The 12,564-nt window shown below is 42.3% G+C and overlaps 2 protein-coding genes across 14 annotated transcripts in view; both read right to left on the bottom strand.

Annotated features, from left to right (window-relative positions):
• LOC124221494 (uncharacterized) overlaps positions 1–6,802 on the bottom strand; it is a 137,991-nt gene extending 131,189 nt beyond the window's left edge. For 4 of the 10 annotated variants that reach the window (XM_069136326.1, XM_069136350.1, XM_069136351.1 and 1 more), the window contains exons 1-2: positions 6,067–6,802; positions 4,050–5,288 (exon numbers count right to left, since the gene is read on the bottom strand). In XM_069136326.1, coding sequence (XP_068992427.1) covers positions 4,050–5,194 — 1,145 coding nt within the window. In that variant the 5' untranslated portion in view covers positions 5,195–5,288; positions 6,067–6,802. Of the gene's footprint in view, positions 1–4,049; positions 5,375–5,737; positions 5,893–6,066 lie in introns of those variants that run through there. The other 6 variants (XM_069136333.1, XM_069136338.1, XM_069136342.1 and 3 more) reach the window with 6 other exon arrangements.
• Positions 6,803–7,411: 609 nt separating this feature from the next.
• Droj2 (DnaJ heat shock protein family (Hsp40) member A4-like) lies at positions 7,412–11,292 on the bottom strand. 4 transcript variants are annotated; one of them, XM_046631472.1, is made up of 6 exons: positions 11,133–11,292; positions 10,372–10,588; positions 9,869–10,169; positions 9,164–9,503; positions 8,634–9,075; positions 7,412–8,279 (listed from the first exon to the last, which is right to left on the bottom strand). In XM_046631472.1, the coding sequence occupies exons 2-5, from the start codon at positions 10,501–10,503 to the stop codon at positions 8,646–8,648; spliced, it is 1,203 nt and encodes a 400-aa protein (XP_046487428.1). In that variant the 5' UTR covers positions 10,504–10,588; positions 11,133–11,292; the 3' UTR covers positions 7,412–8,279; positions 8,634–8,645. The 4 variants fall into 4 exon arrangements, with proteins under 4 accessions (XP_046487428.1, XP_046487409.1, XP_046487419.1 ...); XM_046631453.1 differs by having other exon boundaries at positions 7,412–9,075; XM_046631463.2 differs by having other exon boundaries at positions 7,412–9,075; positions 11,111–11,291.
• Positions 11,293–12,564: the final 1,272 nt, after the last annotated feature.

Here is a 12,564-nt window from a genome sequence, read left to right as displayed (position 1 = left end):
TCGCACTCGCGCTGTTTATTGCGGCAAGCAGTCTCGCCACGATCATGTCACATACATACATGCCACACATGCATACATTACAAGGGCTGGTGCAGTATTTATTTCGCGTGTTTAGCGAATTATTTAACGCGAGTTATTAAGCGGCAGTGGGGCGGTAAGCAGCGCCGGGGGAAGGGAGGAAGGGAAACACTGGTAATTAATTATCACATTTGCGTAATCGTTATATGTATACACGACCGGCTGGCTGCTCGTCGCGTCGTTTGTTCGTTATTACGCAACGCAACAGCACATCACACACACACACACACATATGTAACATATACAACGTACCGATCTATCTCGGTTTCTTACTCGCTCTCGCATCGTCGTCGTTTGATAAACTCAGAGTAGCGAAAGATTCCAAGCTGCTGCTGCTGCTGCTGCCTCTCTGCACGTGTACGCCGAGAGCCTTACTTTGTCCAATTTTTTTTCTTTCTTTCGTTTTATTTGTTATTTATTTTTTTTTCATTCTTACGTTCCTCACTCGAATTGCACAATCCTCGCCTTCTCCTTCTCCGACCAACCAACCAACGCTACGTTACGTCACCTCACGTGTCGTCTCCTATCGACGAAGTGGCAGTTCGACTACTATTGTATGAAAAGATGGAAAGAATCAACGACCGCCGCCGCCGACGTTTCCATATTATATACCTACTTCGACACACAGAGTAATAGTTATACATCCTGACAATAACAACGGTACCGATGATGATAATAATATGCGATGATGCGAGAACGAGAGATAATCAACGCTGGGTAACTACAATTCAGGTGGGATTTTAAAAACCATACGAAATTTCCCATATACTGGCGAATGGAACGTTTTTTGTTCTATCTTCACCCTTTGTGCGCTAAATTATCAATCACCATATTAATAAAAATAATCGACTTGTGTTCCAGAGAGTTTACAAAAAAAAAATCTGTAAGGTTTATTGATTCGTGGTGCCCTCTGCATAGTAGAATGAACGTTGAGGTAGACAGGAGTAATGAAGAACAGAGGACAGTCCCTCCTCCCGAGCAACCGTTGGGTCTGTAGCATAAACGCGTCAAGTTTTAATTTTAATAAACGTCTATCTCAAAACAATCCGTGTAATCTCCGTCTACGTCGACCTATCCTTCAAAATACATTTTCTTTTCTTTTATTCGGCAATGTTAAACCGTCCGGAAACACGATTCACTTGACACAACATGATGGACGGACATGACCGCAGAGATGACGAAGAATATAAAAACGTACGAACATATTCAATGATGCAACCGAAAGAGTCATTTAATAATAATCAATGCTAAAAGTTGAAGATTTCAGAATAAGAAGGACAACGGTGGTGATAGATGGATTATATCCTACACACCGTATAATTATGCTCGATAGATTTCGACACCATAGACGGACGCCGAAATCAATGCACGTATAATATAATAATAGGGTAAAAATTGCAGACGTTTTTTATAACGTGTTCGTCTGCAGTTACGAGGCTGCTTGCTATTAGACTGTCCTGCATAAGCCACGTAGCTAGTATGAGGGTGGGGGGATCTTATTGTTAGTCTGCGATACGTGATTTTACAATTGATGTATTTGGACTCATTTTTCCGCGCGTAATACTATCTCATTTGCAGTTACGAGTTTCAATGTCGTGCTTCCGTAATAAATAGATACACTTGAAAAAGGGGGCGTCATTTGTTTCTTCGGGTCTCGTAGAATAATATAAATTTTGTACTGTCTAAAAAAAATTTTTCTCTTTGAAGCACGTGCCTTTCTGGGTGGGGAGATTCAAAATTTTTCAAAATAAAGCTACACAGTATCTGGACGGATCCTATACGGCCAAAACCAGAGCCAACGGTGCAGTCCTGCCTTCGTCGTGGTCGTACATACGTTTCAAGCTAATTGCGTACGATTCAATCATAAAAAACTACGTTAATGTTGCGTATTCATACACGAAATTCCCATCCAAGTTTCACCAGGTAACCCACATAGGCACCCCTGACGGGCAATACGCACATGGGTCACACACACACACACACCACTAGTGAATCTCGAATAATACGCACTAGGCGTACCTATCGCTGTGAGGATTCTCCTCTACGCCACATTCACGAGCTGCGGCAGCAGTTGTAAATCAAAGAATCGGTGGACGGACCCGAAATAAAGGCAAAAAAGGCGGTAAGAGGGTCTAAAGAGAACTGCCAGGAATGGAACGGTCAGATTCAAAGTCACCGCAAATACCCATGAAGAGTTTCACCCAATGTCGGACTTCTCTTGTCCTTCTCTCGCATCATCTTCGGTGAGAAGAATCAGGGTAAAATTTTCCGCTTCTCCGTGTAATATGTCTTAGGTATACGTGGACCGAATGAACGCTACGCCTACCCGCACGACCAGTCCCCTTCCTCGCTACCTTTTGCACTTTACCTGACTCGCACTATCCATGTAGGTAGACACAAAAATTTATGGGAAAACCGAGTAACCGAGGAAAAGGAGGAGATTCTTCTCCACTGACTTCTACTGTAGGATTCTAATTTACGAAGGTCAGCTGTGAGCAAAGGCGACTTTCCTTCTCTTCTCATCTTCTCTCCATCGCCGGAACCCTTTGTACAGCACGTATTCTTTGCACAGAGACCCTAGCTCTGTAAGCCTAGCGTGGCTCCGTTTCTCCTTCTCAGAGTGCGTCGACGACGACGACGACCACTTTCGGAGGGATACGGAGGGTCCCTAACACGACAAGGAGAGGCAGGCAGGGGAATTCCCCGATTCTTTGACCGCAGGTCTCAGGTCTTTAAATCCTGTGTAGCCTTTTAAAGCGTGACTTCTTACCCTCGGAAAAAATACACCACCACCGACCCGCCGCCGGGTACGTTTGCCACCGAGTTGTGACGATGGAGAATCGTCGACGCGGTTCGCTCAACCGGAACGGATGTGACGTCATGTTTCGCCACGAAAATTTTCCTAAGATTTTCAGCATGAGTTATATATGTGGCCACCATACGACGTGTGAGAGTTGCGCCTCTGCCAGAAATTTTCCGCTTTCCCCAAAGTTAACGAACGAATGGTGACCCGACCTCAGACATCGAAATAAAGAAACTATGTATACATGTGTATATAATTATGTATAACATTATCTCACACACTATACTGGAGCTTCTATTCTATTCCTATACATAAGCATGTCAACGACCCTAATGATAATTATACATACATACAGAAATAAAATTTCTTTCCTCGATGACAAAAAACATAACGACAGCTAAGCATCGAAAAATATTTGAGTTATTGACCGAATAACATTTGTTATAAAGAACGGTTTAAAGATGTAGATGACTAAAGTGATGCAACAAGAAAAAAGAAAGCAGAGGGTAAGGTGAGCCAGGACCGAAGAAAGAGGGGAAAAGACGGTAAAAAGTGAGGGTGAATTGTTTCCGACAATTTGTGAGTTAAAAGTTGCATTACATGTTCATTTCTCGAACTTTTTCACAGTCATCCCCAGTGGACGAAATTATCGATTGAAATTCAGAAAAAACTAAGAAAAAATCAAATCTTCCGATCCGAAACCTGCGCAAATCAGTTTCAACATTTCAGCATGATATTTGTACCAATACTCGTAGCAAAAAAATCGAGTAATTAAGGCAGGCGGTTGCAGAGACACGACCGAAAACCCGGAAATCCCAATTAAGGCTCCCCCAGCACCTAATCGGATCGGATGAACCCGCCACATGTGCGCCTACGACGACAGAGTTTTTAAATACTCTTCGATAAAACGAGACTTCGAATCGTTAAACAGAGCTAGAATAGTTGTCAACATTATTAAATCTATCAGTAATCAAGTAATATCTGCAAATCAACCGCATTATTCTAATAACAGTATATCGTACGTGTCAGGGATTTTGTTTCACTTGCTGTCAAACGAGGAGTGTATCAGTCCCAAAATTATTTTTTACTACTCTCATGAATTTTTTCTTCATATAATAATATGAGTTTAAAGTAAAGTAGTAGCAAGAAAAAGCAGGAAATTCCTTACCTGATATATATGATGACACCGTTAGTGCATATCCTCTTCCACCCCTGAGGAACAGAAACAGATGTTTGTTGTTGCTGCTGATTCACGGCACCACTGTTCATATTCAACACAACATGATGCTGCACGTTGTTCGGCAACAATGATCTCACAGCCTGCTGTGGACACGAATTTAATGACAGTGACTCTTGTGACTGGCTTTGACTTTCGGGGCTACTTAGGCTGCTGTAAGTAGATTCCGCTGTATCCGATCGCACAGAATCGCACCGCCCGACGCTCCCCAAGCTGATCTGATTATCCAGACAAGAATCCAATGTCTGATTCGAAAGAGAATTTGAATTCGAATTTGAACTCAACTCGCACTTAACACCGACGCCTCGATGGTCGTTCACTAAACTACTTGGAGAATAAACTTCCTCGCCGGTATGCTGAACAAAAGTAATAGGAGTAGTTTCGTTGACGACACTTGAACACGTCTCCCCTGGTGATGTGGCGATTTTACCCGGCGGCAAGTACCCGTCGGGCAATTGTGCCACGGGGTAGGCGGCGTTGCATGCCTCCCCGCTGACCCTGTGGGGCGCCCTCATAGAAAATACTTTCCGTTGTTCATCAGAACTCGTCGCTTTTCCAAACGGCTCTTCGCTGCCGCTTAGTCCTGGACTTTTACTACTATTCGTATCCGCCAGACTACTCTCTGTCCCGTTCCCATGACTCGTCAAACGATGACCGTTGGTCAGGGTTGCCTGATCGTAAGCTGTCCCATTGGTTGCAAGTATCGGTATCGGTCTCTGCCTGTTTTCGTCGTTGGCTCTGTCGACAATGGAGTACGATTGAGATCTGGAGATACCTTCTTCGTGTTCCGACAGGGCATTGTTTCCAATCGAATTTATTTGTTTGGTGATATTTTTACCCGGGTAAGTTTTAGCTGGATAAACTTGTCCCTGCGATTGCACCAAGGCATTGTGGTAGGATCCCTGCTGGTAACCAACGGGAGGATTCTGACCTACCGCTGTGGCATAGGCAAAGTTATCACCAGAAACGTAGACTAGAAGACTGTTTTGCTGTATATTTGGCAGTGACGATTGGTGCTGATTGTTGCGATGGGAGGGAACAGGGTGAGACGGGATCTGCTCAGGCTTGCCGGCCATGGTCCAGGTCCAGCAGTGCAGGGCGCCGCGCCACCAACATTACTGGTATACACAGCGCACGCCTCCGACACTCCTCTAGTCCCTGCGGCATCCTCTGGCAACACAGAAAATACAGTGTCAACGTCAACGTCGTTGCATCCTCCTACCCATATGTTGCCGACTTGTTTGGGTACCGGAAAACTTATTAGAAAAAGAAAATGAAGGGAAAAAAAAATATCAGAAAATTATGTACGCTCTATGAATACACCAAGGCTTGAAAATCTCCATCCTTGCTGGGATAACCAAAATTGAGAAATTACGATTACTATTTTTTTTCCGTTTACACCAGATGCATTTCTAGCTGTGAAGTGCAACAATTACAAGTGACGATTCCGCGAAGGGAGGGGCGGAAGAAACATAGTTAAACTAGGGGAATAAATAAATAAATAAATGAATAAATAAATAAACGTGAATTGAATCGAATTGAATTGAATCGATTTGAATCGAATCGGAGTAAAATAGCGTTTACGTCAAGGGCCCGAGTCGAGTGAATCTGTGTCAAACCTCGGTTGTCGCGTTGGCGATGCCCAAGGTCATTCATTGGATGAGAAGCTGACTGACTGACTGACTGACTGACTGACTGACTAACTGACAGGCAGGCAAGCAGGCAAGCAGGCAAGCAAGCAGGCAGGCAGGCAGGCAGCTGCTGTCGAGGAGAAGAGATACAAAGTCCGAATAGTAAAATAAAACGCATACGAATTGTCTGCATGTTTAGAATAATTATAAATGCTAGACCGCGAGGGAAAGGAGTGAAGTCGTACCGACCGACGGTGTCGCGGTGTAACGTAGACGAAGAAGACGACGGTGTAAGTGGAAAAAAAATGCGTAGTAACCTGAATTGCGCATTTGGTGCATATGTACGAACTAGACAACGACTGAATCCAGTTGACATCACACACGAAAATAATCCAATAGCGGCACTGGCACTCTATTAACCCTGACCAGTAGGAGCTGCACTTGCACACTACGGATGTATAATCTTTACACACCGTGGTTTAATACACAATATACGTATATTGTATATGTATGTATATACATCTATACACGTATCAGTGTACGTGCAGAATCGTGATATAATTAGGGCACAAAATATGTTAACCAATTGATATTGTTATGACATCGATGTCATCACCGTTACATTACGGTTACGTCGCGCTACGTTACGCGTTCGCACTGTGAAACACGGTTAAGTTAACCCCGTCGCCGAAACAACTTCCCAACACCTGCGCGGTCCCGAACCAATGTTTTCACTAAAACTTCACCTTAATCGTGGAACAAAACACTAACGTAACGATATTAATTATAATAAACAAAAAAAAAAAAATCACTCAACGCGCGACAAATCTGACCCTGCAGACCGAAACACGCGCACGATTTTCACCCTGAAAATCCACTCTATTTCGTCAATACCAATAAAAATTCCATCCCGCAGATGCTTTCCCTCCGCTGTATTTTCACGTAACTGATATTGGAAAAATATGGCTCCCTCTGCATACCCAGAAACCTTTGCGGCATCTCGAGTCTCGACGACGGACCACGGCTTTCATGGTTCCATGATGCATTTCACAAAAACAATCGAGGACTACGCCCGTGCCATCTGACGACGGTTTACCTACGCCGCGGTATCCCCTCCCCTCCCTCCTGGCTGCGTGACTGCGCCGAACTCGGTCGTAACAAGACCCATTCACATCGATACGCGACGCGAAACGGAGCGATTTCACAGCGCTCTGAACGGCGCGGTGGTCAGCGCCCACATTACAGAGCCGAGATTCAGGAAGCCGAGAAATTGAATTCAATTGAATTCACGGATGGATAGTCTTCAGACTCTTCGATTGAACCGGGATTTATTTGGAAGAACAAGAATAATTTGTCTTCGTTTCATTTTCATTAATTTTATTCACGGTGTTTCAGCACAGGAATTACGCTAAAGTATTATCTTCTTTCGTTCCAGAAAAAAAAAAAACTCGAGGAAAATTTATTTACCTACGAATTATGCATTACGTATTGTGAATTACATCACGCCCGAGCACACAAACTATACGACTTACCGTTACAACGGTTGAATGTGCGAAAGATCGGTTTCAAGTTGCGATAAACAATAAAAAAAAAAAAAATATGCAGTAAAAACTCGTCGAGTTAAATCCAGGTTTAAAATGGTCTAAAAAAGAAAAAAAAAAATCACAGTTGCAATACACTCAAGGTATACCATTTATGTAATTCAATCGTAAAACAATTATGGAGACATTCATTTAGTATTACGTGTCACGCTCCTATTCAATTTTACGGATCCTTACCATAGATCAGTGAAACAATAACGAGCACCATATGGTAACCCATTGATTAATTTGCCTAGATTCATTTATAGTTATTATCATTATTGTTATTTTCTAATCAAAGTATGACAATCACCAGAGACAATCACTATCACCTATCGCTAGCGAAAGTAACGAAAATGAGATAATTTTTTAACCAAGTTATTACCTGCGACGAGACATGTAGTGATAATTTAAAGGAACAAGAAAGGAATAGCTTCAGTCATTGTGAAATTTTCAACAAATGATCACAATCTAGAAAGCCTTGATTCAAAATGAATCAGTTTCGCTATAGAGCTACTATATCTACCTGCGTAGGGGAACATTGGCACGTTCTTACTAGAAGCTGACAGAGTCTGTCGGTGTACATTTATTTACTCCATCGACTGGTATTTGAATATTGCTCAATGGTTCCAATTTTTCCTGTCACATTTGCTTAATGCACAATTTATAAACGCCAATATGCCATATACATAAGTTTAGTTTAGCAGCGTTAAATAAATTATTTCTACGTATATTTTGCAAATCAGCAAAACTAGAAATATATCATCGTGGAAACGGGTTTGATCGCAAGGTGAAAAAGAATTTGAAATATCTATAATCGCGGAAAGGTAATGTTATGAAAACACTTACATTTTTGTGAAATAGTTTCAACTCTTATTTGTTGTATCAGATCAATTCCGAGGAATCTCTCAAGTCAGCAAAGATGGCATGACGCGTCAATTGGAATTTACCTGAGAATTAAGAGACAAAAATAAGAAAAAAAAAAAGAAAACGAACTACTTAACTTTCGCCACTGTAAATTGAGAATAAATAAATTTCGTAACGTAATAGCCAAGTAATTGCAAGTAACTAAACCTCAGGTTTAAATTTAGTCAAATACGCTAAACGCCACCACGGCGCCTCACGCCATACCATTTTTATGGTTTCATCAGCAAAACCGCTTGGCAGCACACTGCCGGATGATCACGTTCATACGAAAAAAAAAATTATCGCCCCCCACATTATTACCGAATTCTTGAGGTGTAGTTAAGGTGCGCAAGGTGTATAAACGAGGTAGAGAATAAAATAGAAATAGAGCTCTTAACATTAATATTCGGTTAGTGAGTGGCGCACTGAACGCGAGACGGTCCACCCTCGTCCTCCTCGTAAACTTGCCGCGTGTTTCGCCGTCTCGATTCTTGCTCGGGGTCCAAGTCCGTCAGCATACATTCTTCGGCGCCGTCGGGAATCATAACTTCTTCTCTAGGAGGTAAGCATTGCTCAAGGGCTGGAATCATTACCGGGTCTATAATCTTCGGGAAGTTAACGACGAATTGAATGATGAGCCGACCCCTCGTGAAGGGATCCTTGTAAACCGGCATTCCCTCGTTTAAAACGCATTTGACGTCGCCATGCTTTGTCACTTCACCCGGGATGCATGTCACGACCAAATCACGGTCATCGAGAGTGCGAATTACTTTTTGAAAACCGCACAGTGCCTCAACCAGCTCCAACTGCATCCTCATGATCAAATCGTTACCCGTTCGTCTAAAGTTAAAATAGTTGCAGGTAAATCATAGTATCGCTGCAACTTGACTTGTTCACCGAATACTACCACCAAAGACAATAGACTTACTTGAAAACCTCGTGCTCCTTCTCATCAAGGAGGATAACAATATCGCCTGGTTCTAGCTCAGGCTCCTGATCACCTTCTCCAGTGAATACAATTTTCTGCCCGTCCACCATCCCCTTGTCAACGTGAACCTCGAGTATTTTTCTATCTCGCACAGTCTTACGTCCATTGCAATGCTTGCATCTATCACGAGGGTTAATACGCTCTCCCTGCCCTTTGCAGTCAGAGCACATCGATTGAAGCTGTTGGATCATTCCCGGTGCAAGTTGCTGGATTTGTACCTGCATCCCAGAACCGCGGCAGGTAGGGCATTGCTCTACCGAACCTTTCTTACCACCGATCCCTGTTGATTTGCGAAAGACACTGTTTACAAATAGTCATAACAATATCAAGACTCAATGGAAACTTTCCTATAAACAGACAGCAAAATTCTTTGGACAAATGATGTCAGAAAATTCGGACCATACTTTGTCTAGCGCACCTTCAACTACTACATTAGAAACCTTTCCATGTACAATAATTACCTAGACACGTGTATAACAACTAACAAGCTTTGTACAGTAACCTTGGGATGAAATGCGCATCTGATATTCAGGCCCATCGCATTCTGATATCCAGAATATTCAATGAGTACACAATGGAATGTGGAAGGGAGAATAAAGAACAAGAAAATATGAAAAAGTATAGTCAATGAAATTATAATCCTACCTTCGCACTTGTCACAAATAACATTTTTTTGTAGAGCCAATTTCCGTACAGTCCCCTTGTAAAGTTCTTCGAGAGATACAGAGAGCTGATGAATAACATCCTGGCCCTTTCGCTCTCTTCGACGACCTCCTCTACCACCGCCAAATCCACCCCCAAAGAACATATCAAAGATGTCCATGGGGGAAGAGAAACCTCCACCACTCATTCCTCCTTCTTTCAATGCCTGTTCTCCTCCTTGGTCATATATACGCTTCTTTTCTGGATTCGACAACACTTCGTACGCTTGTGAAATTTGCTTGAACTGCAAACGAATTTGGAAAAAGTCCAGAAGATGTTCCACGTGTATTCAATTATGTAAACACTAACCACAAAGGGAGGATTATTTAATTCAATCACAAGCAGAAAAGAAAAATAAATGATGTGTTGGGTTAATGATGGTGCGATATTTAGTCAATATTTGCCAGAAAAAATGGCAATGAAGTGGAATGATAATGAATACTGACCCTCTCCCCTTCATTTGGATTTTTGTCGGGATGATATTTCAGAGCAAGTTTCCTGTAGGCTTTTTTCAGGTCTTCCTGAGCGCAGCCAGGTTTCACACCAAGAACATCGTAGAACGTTGTTTCTTTCACCATGATTGCGCAAGGTCTACTGCTTCTCTACGAATATCGACCCTTATTGGGATAAGATTTGTTTCGCTGAAGTTACCGCAATTACCTGCTGCAAGTGAAGAAAGGAAGGCATTCTAGAGCATTGTGACACGCTATCCGTGGATGTATAGAACACGAAAATTTGACTAATTCATCGATTCAAGGTGTAAAATTATCGTGAAATTTTACTCTGCAAAGCTAAAGGCAAACAATGAGACCTAAGGTCACCGGTAAGGCTCACAAGATTCGTCCGTATGAACATGACGGAAGGCGAATGTTCTATTGAAATTCGAGAAAAGTCTCACCACGCCATGAGAGTACGTCATCAGCTGAGTATTAGCAATCTACACACCACACTTCGTACCTCGTGTCGCTGAATTAAATTCCGACAAATTTCACGTAAAATAGAACGATTTGATAAATATTACGACGCTTCGGATAGAACGAAGCACGATGTAAGGACACGAAAGATTTAACTACATACCCGAGTCAGCAAAAGGGAATTAATTCTTTGGAAAAAAATGTATTGATCCCGTAGCTACGTTGGGAGATTTCTAGTTGAATGAAAATATGCCTTAATAAACAGATTTACCAGCTTTACGTAGCAGTTTTACCTGTGACAGCAACAAAAGGCGCTGCTGGTTGACGACGGTGAAACTCTCGCCAGAAATGACAGTGAAAAACTACGGAACTTGCGACGGTTTGTCACGAATATTACCGTTGTCACGTTCTCGAAATTTCTTCAGGCAGCAATGGACGTCACACGATGCGAAGTCACGGACCAATCAGACGCGAGGTGAAGGCCAATTGCGAAAAGCGCGACGTCTCGTGGCCATTTGCTAAACAAATCCCCGGCAGTAACTCGACTCTCGAAGATCGGCTGAATGAACAATCGAACGAGATATTCGACTGCAGTTATCAAAGATCACCCGGGAACGAACAGCAGAATTTTAATTATTCAAACTCGAGGCGAGAACTCTGAGGATTAGAATGGTCCTTAAAAAGGTCATATTTGAACTTCGAGCGGCTCGGCCCCAAATCGGCTTCAGATTATAATAAAACAAAAATAATTCCCCAATTTTTTCACATTTTCATCTCAACTCTAACTCGTGCCCCAAAGAGGGTAGATTCCATTCAACCCTTTCAGTGACACATCAAATCTACCGAACGGATTTAGACGAAATTTTGTACAGGGGGATGTCTGGGATCGCCGATTACGAATCTGAACTCGAAATTATAAAATTCAAAACGGTACATCCAAAATGACAATATCAAGAGACTTTTGGGTGATTTGATCCACCATAATACATCCGACACTTTGAATTTTCATACGATAAATTCAGCTTTGTAATCAGCGACCCAAAAAACTGCCCCGTATACTAAATTTCATCTAATTCCGTTCAGTAGATTCGACGTACCCCTGAAAGGGTTGAATGGGGAAATACACCCGCTCGGGGCACCGGTTAGAGTTGAAATAAGAATGTAAAAAAATTGGGAAATTATTTTCGAATTATGTGAAGCCGGTTTGAGGGGCGCATCGCTCAAAATTCAAATATAACCCTACTAAGGACCACCCCACTGTACACAATATTTGGATTCAATTTATCGCCGTCAAATGGTCGGTATTTTTATTTCAGTCCATCTGCACACTTGGAAATTGAAAACGGCTTGCAGCACGGAACCGGTATTTCACATATCGTATATGCGATTGAAAAACCAAGATGGAATCCATCACAACACGAAATATTGTAAATGGAAATCAAAAACCGAAATCGCAAAGTACAATTGATGTTCTGATACATTGCACCCATATCTATAACGCTACATGTTGCTTATATTATTCATGCGGCACGTCGCTCCGCTTCGATACGAGGAACGCGTGCGGATGGGTGAGAGAACGCTGATTCACAACGTGCAGCACACCCGTATAATCGATCTCGACAGGGCGACTACAAATTTTTGGGAAAAAAATTTCAAGACATTTCCAGGTTTTCCAGGACCTAAACCCTAGTTTTCCCTGATATTTTCCCAATTCAAGTAAATTAC

The sequence above is a fragment of the Neodiprion pinetum genome, chromosome 1 (genome assembly GCF_021155775.2).
Source record: "Neodiprion pinetum isolate iyNeoPine1 chromosome 1, iyNeoPine1.2, whole genome shotgun sequence".
Lineage (NCBI taxonomy): Eukaryota > Metazoa > Arthropoda > Insecta > Hymenoptera > Diprionidae > Neodiprion > Neodiprion pinetum.
Note: the sequence above shows the minus strand (reverse complement) of the source record. Positions and strands in the feature narration are given on the sequence as shown.

Coding starts and splice junctions, on each gene's coding strand:
- Droj2 (XM_046631453.1), bottom strand. CDS start 10,503: ATGGTGAAAGAAACAACGTTCTACGATGTTCTTGGTGTGAAACCTGGC. Junction 10,170..10,371: donor ATCCAAATGAAGGGGAGAGG/GTCAGTATTCAT, acceptor ATTCGTTTGCAG/TTCAAGCAAATTTCACAAGC. Junction 9,076..9,163: donor AAGGAGCACGAGGTTTTCAA/GTAAGTCTATTG, acceptor TTTTAACTTTAG/ACGAACGGGTAACGATTTGA.